General features: G+C 33.6%; 1 protein-coding gene across 2 annotated transcripts in view; it reads right to left on the bottom strand.

The window, feature by feature from the left end:
- Nucleotides 1-636: 636 nt before the first annotated feature.
- Nucleotides 637-16422, bottom strand: part of TAB2 (TGF-beta activated kinase 1/MAP3K7 binding protein 2) — a 60497-nt gene continuing 44711 nt past the window's right edge. For both annotated transcript variants that reach the window (XM_012655555.1, XM_012655556.1), the window contains exons 4-7: nucleotides 13288-13448; nucleotides 12982-13075; nucleotides 11580-11660; nucleotides 637-2700 (exon numbers count right to left, since the gene is read on the bottom strand). In XM_012655555.1, coding sequence (XP_012511009.1) covers nucleotides 2558-2700; nucleotides 11580-11660; nucleotides 12982-13075; nucleotides 13288-13448 — 479 coding nt within the window. In that variant the 3' untranslated portion in view covers nucleotides 637-2557. The remainder of the gene's footprint in view (nucleotides 2701-11579; nucleotides 11661-12981; nucleotides 13076-13287; nucleotides 13449-16422) is intronic.

Genomic DNA, 16422 nt, shown 5'->3' on the forward strand with positions numbered 1-16422 from the left:
GAGGCAGGAGGATAGCTCGAGGTGCTGGAGGTTGCAGTGAGCTACGGTGATGCCACTGCACTATAGCCTGGGCAACAGAGTGAGACCTTGTTTCAAAAAAAACAGAACAAAAACAGAGACCATTCAAGATAGGCCCTTCTATTATATCATACCACTTTGTCATGGAGAGATTAGCAAATGCTACTTTGCTTTTCTTAAGCTCAGAAAAACCCTGAGTCATAATTCTTTGAAAGCTGTGAATATAAAAGTTTTCTTCAAGAGAAGCACCACCATCCTCAGGACCTACATTACATATCATCGGATAGAGCAAATATTAACCAAATGATTACTCACATTAAATGAAAATGATGGAGTCAATTTTCAAACCCCAAAAAGAAATGACATGGAAAGCTATAACAAACTATTAAGAAAGCAACATCCATTTTTCCGGCTCAGTTGAATCATAGTTGCTTCCTTTCATCAGTTCAAAAGAAGTCTGGGGAAACCGATAACATAATCCAAGAAACGCACTTGAACGCCGTGGTATCACGAGAAGACTCTAGAGAATAAGTTTTCTCTCATTTCAATTAACAGTTAAAGTTCTGTTAAGGTATAAATTATCTCCTGTCCCATAAGTTTTAAAAACAACTCACAAAATCCACATTAGAATATAAGTTTTTTAATTTTTATAAATAACTTATCTGTTACAAAGATAGTTTACCCAGCTAAATCACAAAACCATCAACTCAAGATATCCAAATTACGTTTTATTAATAAAACAAGTAAAAACTGATTCATCAATCTTCACATAGAACTGCAGATGAAGCTGAAAAACAAGGCCTATTTTTAAAACAAAATGCATCAAATGTAAGGGCTTCGGGTCTATTGTCTAATTAACTAGGATTGTCATATTTCTTCCCATATACAAAATGCAAAGCTTGAAAGTCAAGGCTTTGACATTCACAGAAATCACCTGTAATAATCCTGTTTATTTGAAACATAGCCACTTGCAAACATTTACAGTGGGTGACAGTCTACATTATCTTCTATCTTTTGCTATATTTCAGCACTTCCCTTAGCCCCATGCTCAGTACTGATATATAATTTCATAATTCTGTCTTTTTAAATGCATACTGTTACTTTCTTTTTCTTGATTCCATTTAGTTATATACATTCCTGATCATCTGAATATTTATTTTCCTTACAAAAATATATCATCAAAATAAAGAGATGCTTGAGGTTGCTTCAGTGTTCAAGTTTGCTTGTTTTTCTTTTTTTCCAGCTTTTCTTCAGTCGTCCTAAATATGACTAGCCTTGTTTCATAAATACTTATGATACTGCCACCAAGTCAGGTTTAGAAATGGATTGCCCCAACAGTAAAGCATTTAAATTTCTCTCCAAAAAAGGGGCTGTAGGTACTGCTGCTATTGTTGGTTTTGAAACTGCACTTTCCCAATAATAAATCTCTTGTGAAAGTTCTGTGGGACACCAAGTAGATGAAGCAAGCTCAGCCTTGTTGTTCCGTCAGTGGGTTAAAGATATCTTTTGTTTAAAGCTTTCTTCCTGTGGAAGAAAAACACTGTGCTGTGCTTCCCACTGCTCAAGTCAGTACATACTGTGACTACAGACACAATTCTTATAATATTGCCTGCGATTCACTGGCTGCATCTGTGTGTCTTCACAGAACTCTGGCACTCATGAGGGCAAAGTACAGAATAAGTAAAGGGAAATTATTCTGTGCATAGTTTCATCTCATTAATGCTTTTTTATTTTAAGGCATTGCTTCTCTCAGGTAAGGCTTAAAAAGGGACATGATCGTGCTTAATCACTAAAAGGAAAAAAGAAATTAGTTAACAAAAGGCTATTACACTATACATATAGAAATATAAGAAAATAATAAAGAAGAAAAGAAATCACTTAAAGCAGACTCAAGAGATCTGTACAGTAGGAAAAGCTCTGGGGTATTTCACTGCATGTTTGTACAGACAATGCATGCTGCTTTCCTTTGCATCTTTAGCCCCTAGATGCTGGCTTCACAGAGTGGAGACGGTTTTCAGGGAAGACAAAGACAAGGCCAGAGTACCACAGATTTGTGAACTTCTTCCCCTATCCAATGGCACTATGCGGCAGCAAAACAGTTTTTAAATAGTTAAACCTTGTTCCTTTTCTTCGTGTATGTAGTGTTTCACTGAAAGCTTTACACATAAAAAAAGCTATCGTTCTATTCCCTCCTCCTGTCAAAATTCAGTAGTGACATGAGGGGAAAAGGTACTGGGAACACCTAGGCATTAACATATTGAGAATTATCCATATGGGATACTGGTAACACTGTACATGGTTAGGCAGTGGGCACCCAAGTCTTCCGGCAGAATACCTTTCATGTGATGAATTTCAACTGCCCATGACATTATACTGAGGTATTATTAGCTCTGTGGGCTGACATTTAGCATTAGCACACCACCATCTTGTCACACCTTCAATTTGACAAAACCCTATGCAGCAGTGAAACTTTTCCCCGATGACAAACTAGTTTCTTGAACTTCAGATGTGTTTTAGAGAAGATACAGGGCCTTCTGGCTCAGAAATGCCTTGGCATCTCACACTGTTCACAGCGGATTAAGGCTGGATGGTTCAAAAAAGTACAGGCAGTACAATTCCACTGAGCTCCCTCATCATCTTCTGTGTCTTGAGTCTTTGGTGTTTTGATGGTGGACCTTTGATCTGTAAGGAAGCAAAAAAATTATTTTAGAAGTAAAAATCACAAAGTCTAAAAAATTACTGGCAACTTTAAACACCATCTGTACTGCACAGCATGAAGCAGCTTGTTAACCAAATGAAGCGTCTAACTGAAACTGACACACATGCTTGAGCATCACCAACCTCTATCAAGCTGGTACTTCTCCCTTCAGGTGAATAGCAACCTGGACATGATGTTATCACCGCCATATCTCCTTAAAGGAGAAAACAGCATCATTTTTCTCCAATTTATAGCAAGAGAAAGGGTATCTAATAGCAAAGATTCCCATAGTATCACTTAAGATTGTGAAAAGGTGTCCTAATGCAAAACAATACTGATGGTCTGATTAAATAATGTTAGAGTCTCATTTCCCACTGAAGTAGTAGTGTTTATATTTGTTTTCAACCAGAAATGGAAGTTTCTGTTAACACATGTTCTCTATCTGCTGAAAACATAACTCTTGAATGACACAAATAAAATATAAAGACAAACTAATTTCTAAAGTCTTATTGAACTATACATCAACAATAGACCCTGGAGAAGTAAATCAACGTAAAAATACTGCCATACGTTACTTTTTGTTTTATTTTTTATCACATTTATTACGGGATTGAAAGCTGTGAGAATGGAGTTCTGCTCCACGGTTTGCTTTTAACTCTGGATTTCAGATAAATCACAGGTTTCTTATTTTAAAATAAAGGTCACTGCTGTTCTAAGAGGCCAATGTTCTAAAATGTCTAAATGGATAGTGGTATCTTTAATATACAGAATAATTATGTTCTTTAAATATCTCTAATATGAAATTACATTTATGAAACTACTTTTAAAAATTTGGGTCTCATAATAAATTTAGAACAGTATTCCTACAAATTATTTTTGGGAAGTTTAAAGTAAAAGGAGCATGCATTGTTGGATTTCTCCCACCAAGGTATATAATTTGAAGATTCAAAACTAAGTTAAAACAATGAGTATTAATATGCAAATTCTACCTACTCTGCTAAGCTGGTAACTAAATGATACTTTTCCTGTTATTTTAAAACAACTGTACCTAGTAGATGAAAATATAGGAAGTTTTCACAACAAATTTAAAATAATCAAGTGATATTTGGTACTCTATGCCCCCTCAGCAGCACCTTACTTACTCACTAGTCTTACAGAGATTTTACTGCAAAGCCCCCAACTGTAGGTGTTGGTTTTCCATCTGTCACAATGTTTGCCACATGCACATACACTTTTGAGTGTTATTTATATAGTATTTTCCCCAAATTGAATAATTTAAAAACATCTAAGTCTTATCCTAAGTAAAAATAATTGAAAAATCAAGAGTCTGACAATACTAGTTAGCATGCCTGAAACACATTAAAAGAAATACAGTTCAAAGAAGTTTGACTCCTTACCACCTAAAATCACACTCCACACCTAGGAAACATTTCACAGAATAACTGTTTAATCTGGGGAGCCGTTCTTCTTACTGGAATTTTGATCTCAGGCATTAGTTAGAAAACATTCCCACCTGGTGCATTTTTAGTGGAAGTTTGCCTATTCCTTTTGTTTAACTTCAAAGGTTAAAATTTTAAGAATGGGGACCATAAGGAAGTACCTTTTTACACTTCAATCTACTATTTAAGTAGTACTTAAGGCAATCCATAGGGGATCTACGAAAGTTTTTTAAATGAAAATCTTCAGTGGTTTTCTTACATCTGCACAATCTCATTTGGTACTGAGAATTATGAATATTTTTATCAGAGGTATTTGGAAACTAAATAAGCAAAATTGTAAAATAGAAAAAAAAGGAAGTTAGATTGCAAAGAATGACATGTGGTTCCCACATTTAATTTTAGCTGCTAAAAAAAAATCTCCACGTTGTGAAGCAGAACTGAGTTCAAGAACTAAACAAAACTCTATAAATGACATTAATGTCTCCCTACTTCAGCCTTAAGGCAAAAAATGATTGATTTCCTACTCCTCCTCAAACAGCCACCATACAAGCTTCTTTCCCAAAAAAGCTTTTAGGTAACTGTTTTTTTCTTTTGCTTTTATTACTTTTTTTTAATGTCAGACAGGAAATGTGCCTACATCCTAACAAGGTTGGAGAGAGGCACATCTCACACAGGCATGCGAAAACCCAACCATCAATGCTTACGAACTACAAAGGAGTCTTTTCTTACTTTTTATCATGGAAAGTTCCAAACATACACAAAAGTAGGGAGAACAGTAAAATGAGCCCTCATGTATTCAACCTGCTTCAATAATTGTCAAGACCAACCTTATTTCATTCTATATTCCTCCTCCCTCCTACTCTTGATTCACAAGTAATGGATTATGCTGAAGCAAAACAGGAATCTTTTCATGAGAAAAACTAGTTTTTGAAAGAGTAAAGAGACTATATTAAAACTCAGAGTATGAAATACTCACCTTGCTTAAGGAGTTAGTGCACATGCCACTGTTTTCTTTATTCCTTTATTCAATTAACATCCAAATAGCATCTAGTGTCTGAACACTAGCTTACTGTGACAAATGCCCTAATTTCACTTCTGATCCTCTGTAATAACTGTTCATTATATTCCAGCTATGTTTAAAAACATTTAAATAAAATAAAATAAAATAAAATATGAAGACACAGCTAGGTCTAATTACACATAAACAAAAACGAAGTAGTGAAAAGAGGAGAATACTGAATAAGAACATGAAAACTCTTTTAACAAACCAAAGAACCAGCAAAACACTTTTTCTTTCTTGTTCTCATTTTTTTTCCTTCCAATAAAACTTTATTGTCAAAAACAGATGGCAAACTGGATTTGGACCATAGGCCATAGTTTTCTGACCTCCTAGTCTAAAGCCCAATTTAACGTGGATGGTATCCCACCAGTATATAACACACTGACTGCCACACTAGAAAAAACATTTTTTCCTAGAGGCCACGGTGTTTTACTACAAAAATAGACTAAAAACTTCGAAAACAAAATGATCCTTTCTCATTTAATGAAAAATGTATTATTTTTTATTGTTTTCTGTGCATGAGTTACATGCAACTTGGAAAATAGTTCAAGCAGCTCCCAAGGTAAAGACATATGTGACTTACACATGGTTCACAAGGCCCCAGGCTCAAACTAGCATGAGTTAAATACAACTCACATGGCAGTTAACGTTATAAGCATGTGAACTGAAGCTGCCTGATTCATAAAATGATTTAATTTTGTATTTATTAACCTCTTCTCTTTCTTCCCCTACATTAAGTACTTAGTTTCTCAATGACAGTAACCATAAATTTTATAGGATGTCCTATAAGTCCAGCCTCCCAGGAAAAATGTACACTTCTCTAACCACAATTCATACTTTCCTATTTCTACAAACCTTAATGTTTACTATGAAGGAAGAAGTAATACAAATAAGTTTTTTTTCTTCTTGGAGACAGAGTCTTGCTCTGTCACCTGGGCTAGAGTGCAGTGGCGTCATCACAGCTGACTGCAACCTCACACTTCTGGGCACAAGTGATTCTTCTGCCTCAGCCTCCTGAGTAGCTGGGACTATATGTGGGACTACAGGCGTATGCCACTACACCTGGCTAAGTTTTCTATAGAGACGGGGTCTCGCTCTTGTTCAGGCTGGTCTCCAACTCCTGGCCTCAAGCAATCCTCCCACTTTGGCCTCCCAGATTGCTGGGATTACAGGCATGAGCCACTGTGCCTGGCCACAAATAAGTTTTATCTGTGAAGCCATTTGAAAATACAAACATATGTAGAAAAAATTGCATGTTTTCAGCATTTGTTGCAGCACACTAGTGAGGCTGATTACTAATCTGATTTACCAAGTGTTTGCTGACTTATCACGTTAGAATTTGAATGAAAGCTCTGCTCTTGTTTTGCTGTCTTTTTTTGGACACCCTCCCCCAACTTACTGAGGTACAGTTGACAGTTATATTTAAAGCATACAGCTTGATGATTTGATGTATGTATACATTGTAAAATATTGACCAAAATCAAGATAATTAACATATCCAACACCTCAGATAGTTACCATGTTTTTTTTTTTGTGTTGAGAACACTTAAGATCTACCCTTAGCAAATTTCAATTATTTAGTAAAATATGAACTATAGCCACATTGTTGTATATTAGATCTCTAGTACTTATTTATTTTGCATAAGTTAAACTTTGTACACCTTGACCAAAATCTCCCCACATCCCCTGGTAACCACCATTCTAGTCTTTGTTTCTAGGAGTTTGACATTTTTAGATTCCACATATAGGTGAGATCATGTAGTCTTTGTCTTTTTGCATCTGGCTTACTTTACTTAGCATACCGTCCTCTAGGTTCATCCATGTTATCACAAATAACATGATTTCCTTATTTTTTAAGGCTGAATAATATTCCATTGTGTCTGCATGTGTGTGTGGGTATATATTAATACATCTATCTCACATTTGCTTTATCCATTCACCCACAGACATTTAGGGTGTTTTCATATTTTGGCTAATGTGAATAGTGCTGAAATGAACATAAGAGTACAGATAGCTCTTTGAAGTACTGATTTCATTTCCTTTGAATATATACTCAGAAGTGGGATTGCTAGATCATCAGGCTTTTAATTTTTTTTGAAGAACCTCCATATTATTTTCCTTAATGGCTGTACCAATTTATAATCCCACCACCTGTGTACAAGGATTCCCTTTCTCCACATCCTCACCAACCCTAGTTATCTTTCATCTTTTCTGGTAACAGCCATTCTAACAGATTTGTAAGGTGATGTCTCACTACAGTTTTGATTTGCATTTCCCTGATGCTTAGTGAAGTTGAGCACCTTTCCATATACCTGTCGGCCATTTGTACGTCTTCTTTTGAGAAAGGTCTATTCAGGAACTTTGCCCATTTTTTAATTTGGTTATTTTCTTCTTTTGCTATTAAGTTGCAACAGTTCCTTATCTGTGTTGAATATTAACCTCTTATGAGACACACAGTTTTCAAATATTTTCTCTCATTCTGTTGGCTGCCTTTTCACTCTATTTCCTTTGTTGTATAGACGTGTTTTAATTTGATGCAATCCTACTTGTTTACTTTTGTTTTTGTTGCCTGAGCTTTTGGCATCATATCCAAAAAATCATTGCCCAGGCCAATGTCAAGAAGATTTTTACCTATGTTCTTTTCCAGTAGTGTTATAATTTTAGATATCATGTGTAAGTATTTAATCCATTTTAAGTTGATTTTTGTATATGGTGTGAGGTAATGGTCCAATTTTATTCTTCTGCATGTGGATATCCAGTGTTCCCAGCACTATTTATTGAAGAGCCTATCCTTTCCCTATTGTGTTCTTGGCACCCCTGTCAAAAATAAGCAGACCACAGATGCATGGATTTATTTCTGGGCTCTCCATTCTGTTCCATTGGTCTATATGTCTATTTTTATGCCGGCACCATACTACTTTGGTTACTATACCTTTGTGACAGATTTTAAAATCAGGATGTATGATGCCTCCAGCTTTGTTCTTAAGATTGTTTTGGCTGATTGGGATCTTTTCTGGGTCCATAAAATTTTAAGATTTTTTCTGTTTTTGTAAAGAATGCCATCGAGATTTTGATGGGGACTGCACTGAATTTGTAGATCACTTTGGATAGTAAGGACATTTTAACAATATTCATTCTTCTAATCTATGAACACAGGCTGTCTTTCCATTTATCTGTGTCTTAATTTCTTTCATCAATGTCTTATAATTTTGAGTGTATGAATCTTTCACCTCTTTGGTTAAGTTTATTCCTAAGTATTTTATTCTTTTTGTTGCTATTGTGAATGGGACTATTTTCTTGATCTCTCTGATTTCATTTTTGGATAGTTCATTGTTTGTGCATAGAAACACAATTGGCTTTTGCATGTTGATTTTGTACCTTGCAACTTTACTAAATTTATTTATTAGTTTTAACAGTTTTTTGTTGTTGTTGTTGTTGAGTCTTTAGGGTTTTCTATATACATGATCATGTCATCTGCAGAGATAATTTTACTTCCTCCTTTCTGATTTGGATGCCTTGTATTTCTTTTTCTTGTCTAACTGCTCTGGCTAGGACTCCCGATACTATGTTGAAAAGAAGGGTGAGAGTGGGCATCCTTGCCATGTACTGCATCTTAGAAGGAAAGCTTTTAGTTTTCTTGCACTGATTATGTTACCCACAGGGTTTTTATATATAGTCTTGATCATCAAGTTCCTTCTACATCTATCTTGTTGAGTTTTAATCGTGGTGTTGAACTTTGTCGAATGCTTTTTATACATCAATTAAGATGATCACATGGTATTTTCTTTCATTTTGTTTCAATGTATTGTATCACACTGATTTGTGTATGTTGAATCATCCTTGTACCCCAGGGATAAATCCCACTTGGGATCCTTTTAGTGTGTTGTGGAATTCAGTTTGCTAGCATTTTATTGAGGACATTTTACATTTATGTTTATCAGGATATTGCCTATAGTTTTCTTTACTTGTAGTGTCTTTCTCTGGTTTGGTACCAGGGTGGCGTTGGCCTCAGAATGAGTTTAGAAGTGTTCCTTCTTCTAATTTTTGGAGGAGTTTAAGAAGGACTGGTATTAATTCTTCTTTGAATGTTTGGTATAGTTCACTCATGAAGCCATCTGGTCCTGGGTTTTTCTTTGTTGGGAGATTCAATCTCCTTATTTGTTATTCATCTGCTCAGGCTTTCTATTTCTTCTTGATTCAGTTTTGATAGGTTGCATGTTTCCAGGAATTTATCCATTTCTTCTGGGTTATCCAGTTTATTGGCATTTAATAGTCCTACCAGTCCCTTAAGATCCTTTTATTTCTGAGGCATCTTTTGTAATGTCTCCTCTTTCAGTTCTGATTTTATTTGTCTTCTTTTTTTCTTTGTCTAGCTAAGGGTTTGCCAATTTTGTTTATTTAAAAAAAAACCCAACTATTAGTTTTGTTGATTTTTTTCTGTTGTTTTTAATTCTCTATTTGACTTATTTTTTGCTTTTTATCTTTATTATTTTCTTCCATCTGCTAACTTTGGGCTTAGCTTGTCATTCTCCTAGTTCCTTGAAGTGTAAAGTTATGTTGATATTTTTCTTCTTTTTTAATGTAGGCATTAATCTCTATAAACTTACCTCTTAGTACTGCCTTTGCTGCATCCCATAGGTTTTGATATGTTGTGTTTTCATTTTTGTTTGTCTCAAGATACTTTTTTATTGTTGTTACTGATTTCTAGTTTTGTTCCATTGTGGTCAGAAAAAATATCTGCAATGATTTTGATCTTCTTAAATTGGTTAAGACTTGTTTTGTGAACTAACATGTGACTCATCCAAGAGAACAGAATATTCCATGTGTGCCTGAGAAGAATGTGTATTCTGCTGTTGGGCAGACAGTTCTATATGTGTTTGTTAGGTCCATCTAGTCTATAACGTTCAAATCAGCTATTTCTTTATTGATTTTTGTCTAGATGTGCTATTATTATAAATGGAATACTGAAGTCCCCTACTATTACTGTATTGCTGTCAATTTCTGACCTCAGATCTGTCAATATTTGCTTTATATATTTATGTACTTTGATGTGGGGTACATATATATATATATATATATATATATATGAAAAATTATGTTTTCCTTTGATCTTTTACCTTTATATAACCTTTGTCTCTAAGGACAGTTTTAGACTTAAAAATCTACCTTGTCTGATGTAAATATAGTTACTCCTGATTTCTTTTGGTTACCATTACAAGAAATATCTTTTTCCATCCCTTCCCTTTCAGCCTACGTATGTTTTTAAATATAAAATGAGTTTCTTGTAGACAGCATTTCATTAGATCTTGTTTTCTAAAATCTATTTGTCTATTTTACGCCTTTTGATTGGTGAGTTTAATTCATTTACATTTAAGGTAATTATTGATAAGTGAGGACATACTATTGCCATTCTGTTGTTTCCTGTCTATTTGACAGTTATTTTGGCCCTCTTTTCCTCTCTTGTTGTCTTTGTTATTTGATGATGTTTTAATAGTGATTTGCTTTGATTATTTTCTCTATCCTTTGTGTATCTATTACAGGATTTTTCTTTGTGGTTAGCTGGAGGCTTATATAAAGTGTCTGTTAGTTATACTTGTCTATTTTAAATTGATAACTTCAATTGCACACAAGAATACTGTACCTTTACCACTTCCACCCTGTCGCACTTTGTGTTCTTACAGAGTATGCTTTTTTAAAAATTATATATCCATTAACAAATTTTTACATTTTAACTTTCATATTAGGGTTAAAAGCAAATTATATACAATTATAATGTTATATTAATATGTATATGTCTATATATTTACCATCATTAGTGGTATTTAGTACTTGCTTCCATTTCTATACATATTTTAATGCCTAAATCAAAACACGCAGACATATTTTAAAATGTCTAAGTTTGATGTGCATATATTTTGTGAATATCAATGATGTAAAATGACCATTTATCTGGAATTCAGAGTATTTTGATTACTTAGAATTATGTATCAATTAAGTAAAACATGATATGCATGAAAAAAACTTCCCTAAGGTATCTTTCTTATCATTTGTGTAAAATTTTAAAGAATATAAATCTTTGTACTTGATTTTTGTTTTTTAAACCAAGACTTGCTATTTTGGAATATACAGTGATTTCCTAAGGTTACACATACTACTCTTAAAAAGCTAAGTATATTATTACACCTTTGCATCCTACCCAATCCCTAGCACTTAAATGAAAATACACAAACATTTTCCTAATGAATTCACCTAAGAAAGCCAAAGTTTGAAGCACTTCTAGAGCAGCAAGTTGCTAAAAATAAAAATTTTCTAAAATCTCGCTTTTCAAAATTTAATAGTTTTCACACTTAATGGATACACTAACCTTTGGGTTTTGGTGGCACAGGACCTACAAATCCAATATTGTCATAAAAGTTATGAATAGCGCTGGGATTAAAATGTGGTCCTGAAATATATAAAAAATAAATATATCAATGTTTATAGCTCAAAAATACTTAACTTTATTTTTAAAGCAAGCATTTCTTTCTAAAAAATACTACATTATAAACAGAAAAATGCTTTTAATTTATTCTGTCTCCTAATGGCAAATTATACATAAGATTTCAAAATACTTTAAATATAATTTATTAGGTATATTATAGTACTCAGAAACAGAGGTAGATGGTAAATTGAGGAAGAAGTCAAATCAATGCTGGTAAGACATTAACAGAATCAGAAGTAGAATCCTGTTCTATGTGACAAGTTAAAATGACTTAAAATTTAACAATTTAAAATATAATTTTAAATTATCAAACATGGACTCAAACAATTAAATAGCTTTGCCCCAAGTAAGTATAAAAACATTATACTAATGTAATATAATGGTTTGGATTTTATGCAAAAGGAGTAAGTTCAAGGATTGTACTATAGTTTCTAGAGCAGCATTAACTTTTTCTCTCCAAAGTTAAATTATGGTATTTTTCTATGAATGTTTTAAGATAAACAGCTTAACCAACATTTCACAAGAAATAAAACTAATTGTCTTCCGGTTTAATGGATTTTGGAATACGCTCAAAAATGTGATTAAGGACTTCTTTTTTGCTGGCTTCCTTCCCTTTCCTTTCCATTTTATATATTTCTATTATTTTCTCAACTTCAGAATTAGATTTCAGTGATAAAATTTCTTTTTAATTCTCTATGGAACTGAATTAAATTGTAAATATTTTTTACTACAATAATAAATTATTGCTTGTTACTAACAGCTCAAGTATAAACAACTACCATTGTCCTAAGAATGTATAAATCTTATTTTTATTTTGTTCTCTATTTTATCAATTTAGATAACGCCATTGAAAAGGGGATACCTTTTAAATTATATTCTTAAAATTACAATTTTTGAAAGGTAAAAGTAAAAAAGGAAACAGGAAAAATTTATATGAATTGTATTGTATATTTTAATCTCAATAAATATTGTGACAGATTCTACTAATAAATAAAAGCAATAGTTCTGGCATTGCATCTGGACAATAGTATTGTCTTCCCTTAACACATGACTAAAGTGGACCTGAAGGACATAGAATATATCAAGTTACTCTTCAACTAAGTACATAATTATCTTTTGAGGGTAAAGAAGAAATAACTCAATAGTTCTTTCATGCTATCTGGCTCCAAAGTCAGATGTTCTGAGACAGTATTAAGGTTATGATCAATAAGTCTGTTTTTAGCTACAGGAAAAGAGTTGGTAGATTAATACAATGAATTTCAGCTGCGTATGCACTGAACTTTACCTCGGGCTTGAAAAAGATCAATTTCTTTGGTTAAGCAGTCAATGTCAATCTGGAGTTGTCTATTACAACTTCTTAACTGCTGCATTTCTTCGAGCTGAAAAATAATTCTATGTAAGAAAGACTGGCATTGAATTCTCATGTCATTAGTTAATAAAGAGTGGAGTCTGGCAGGAGAAAGTAAGGACAGAAAAAATTAAGTATGACTTAAGAGCATTTGTAGAAAACTAGATGAAGACATATACTTATGGCAGATGGCCTATTCTCATGTTCAAGCATAGAGGTCACAACAGTTACATAAAAACTTACAGAAGGTATCTGGGATATGGAATTTGATCTTTTCAGGCGCCTTCGGGTTAGATTATTTTCCATTTCATTAACCTCAGATTTTAGTTTATCCAGCTTTTTCTTCTGAATCTCAAGTTCTCTTTGAAGTCGTTCCATTCTGGCCTTCTGGTGTACCAATAGAGCTGTAACACATATTAGTAAACATGAAGACTCACCCACTTTAGTCAATTAACCTTTAAGTAGACTTGGGAAAACAAAACAAACGAATATTTCTATGACAAGAACTTGCCAAGAATTCCAAAGCTACGTTAAAACAAATATTTTGAGTTTAAACTTAAAATTTTCAAAAATATTAACGTGAAAATTGTTTTAATTATTTAAGCAAATGTCACTCACTTTAATTTTTTATTTTAGGATTTGGAAAAACTCACTTACTGGCTGAAGATAGCATTTTTAAACCTATAGCTTCTCTAATGGTTCTCTAGTCAACTGACCTACTCACTGTATCTAATTCACATTTAACTTACGGAAAGAATAAGCACTTTTACTCTAGAGTCTGGCACGTCTGATCTATGAATGAGCTATTCTAATACGAAAATTTTGTAGATATTTTAAAACTAAATGTGGAATAGGTTGAATCTATTTTGCCATATGTAACAAATAAAACAGGTAGACTGATTTCAATCCACCTGAATGTTAACATTAAATTATTCACAAAGTAAAAACTTTATCATTTAAAGAAATCACTTACATTTCCTTACACTCAGATTATATTTTGTGAAAATATTCTCCCAAGATTTGTAAAGAAACAAAATAAGCAATCAGTCTTGCAGCTTAAACGATGAACTGCTTGCGAGACCTCACTAAGCTATAAAAACTGGCATAGTTTCTTGTGATCCATCCTTGGATGTGAATCTCGTCTTTTAGGATACCAGACTGAAGTGATGATACCTGAATATCTGAATTTTATAAAGAGCTTGTGATGATTCTACCTTGAGAAAACATGCAGATTTGACAAAGTACGTTAAATAACCTCTAGAAATAAAAAAGTCATTGAAATGAAAAAGTCGAATAAACAGACTAAAACAGTAGATTAGATACAGTCAAAGACACAGTTGGTGATCTGTCAGACATATCTGAGAATACAGAATGCTTACAGATAAAGTGATAGAAAACATGAAAGAGGGGTTGAAAGGTCTCATGTACATCTAAAAAATGAATTCTAGAAGGTGACAACAGAGACGATAGACAAAAGGCAAGATCTGAAGAGAAACTGGATGAAAATGTTCTAAAATTGAAGGAAAAAAGGAGGTGACGAATTTTAGAAGATAATGAAATAATGTGTTCACCTAACTAAATTGTCGAAGAATACAAATGAATAAAGACATACTCAGATAAAGTTTGGGGGAATTCATCAACTATAGATAGCTGCTGAAATAACTACTAAAGATGTGAAGGAAATTAAATACAAAAGGATGGAATAAAATGAGTAAATTTTTAAAAAAGCTTTGACTATAAAACGAACCAAAAAAAGACTATGATGAGGATGGGGAAGCAGCTAAAACAAAGTGAAACTAAAATATTAGAAAAGAATAATAAGAAATTGGAAGTGTAAAGATCAAAGGTGAAGTATTCTAAGGTCTGGAAAGTATAAGAATACCCTCAAATGCTGCTCAGCCAAATATACATGTTAAATCTTTAGGGATCACTACTAAAGGAAGCTAAAGAGAATGTGCAGTTTCTAAATGAAGACAGAACAAAAGGAGAAATAAAGGAAATCTGATTAAATTTAGATGGCAGGAAAGAGGAAATAAAAGAAAGAAATACAAAACAAAACAAAAAAACCCTGACAGGAATAATTCCAACTATATTATATCAAGAATCACAATAAACGCAACCTAATTAAATGTATCTATCGAGACCTGAGAGATCAGTGGACTGGATTTTAAAAACTCAGCTATATGCTATTTAAAAAAAAACCACTCAAAACATAATTCACTCATCCCCTCCTTTAATAAGTTAACAGCCTACTATGTGTCAGGTGTTGTAAGCACTTGGAAAATTAATGAACAAAACAGACGAAAATCCCTACCCTTTTGGAACTTACATTACAATGGCGGGATAGACTGTGGCAGGGCAGGAGAACAAGAACAAGACTCTATATAAGAGGTAAACAAATTATGCCCCATGGGTCAAATCTGGCCCACTTCCTGCTTTGTGGATAGAGTTTTACTGGAATACGGCCTTGTATTTTGTTTACTTGTTGTCTATGGCTGTTTTCATTTTACAATAGAACTGAATAGTTGTGACAGAAACTTTGTGGCCTGCAAAATCCTAAATAATTTACTATCTGGCCCATTATCAGATCATGTAGAACCTTGTTGACTGTATTACTCTGAATAAGATGGGGACCCATCACAGCACAGAAAAGTTCAAAGTAAAAGGACTAAAGTAAGTATCCTGAATTTCAGGCACCACTCTAAGAGGCATAAAGTACTAGCAGCCAATTGCTCAAAGTAGTAGTATTTGAAGGCTGATGCACTGAAGGCAATAAGAAAACCAAAAGCCTGACTATGTTGACTTGACCCCTTAGTGTACACTAATAACCTAACAGAAAAAGAGGTATCCTAATTTCTGGGCATAAATACTATTGACTTCAGTCTCTTCTGTTTCTTTTACACACAATGTTTGGCATTCAATAAAAAATTACGAGACATACTGAAAAGTGAGAGAAAAACCCAATTCATCATCAAGAGATAAAGCAATCAACTAAACTATACTCTAAGATGACCCAGATACTGACATCTCCTGACAGGTTATTTAAAAATAACTATGATGAACATATTAAAGGAACTAGTTTAAATGGTGGACCACATCTGGAAACCGACAGAAAATTTGAGAAGAGAGGTAGGAATTATAAAAAGGTCAAATGTTAGAAATAAAAAGTACGACATCAAAGATAAAAATTCCTTTGACAGGCTTATCAGCACACTAGATACAGAAGAATCACTGAACTTGAAGATAGAAATTACCCAAACTGAACATACAAAAAAAGTGGGGAAAAGAACAAAGAATTTGGCCGGACGCGGTGGCTCACGCCTGTAATCCTAGCACTCTGGGAGGCCGAGGCGGGCGGATTGTTTGAGCTCAGGAGTT

Source organism: Propithecus coquereli, unplaced genomic scaffold (genome assembly GCF_000956105.1).
Source record: "Propithecus coquereli isolate 6110/MARCELLA unplaced genomic scaffold, Pcoq_1.0 Scaffold48, whole genome shotgun sequence".
Taxonomy (NCBI): Eukaryota; Metazoa; Chordata; class Mammalia; order Primates; family Indriidae; genus Propithecus; species Propithecus coquereli.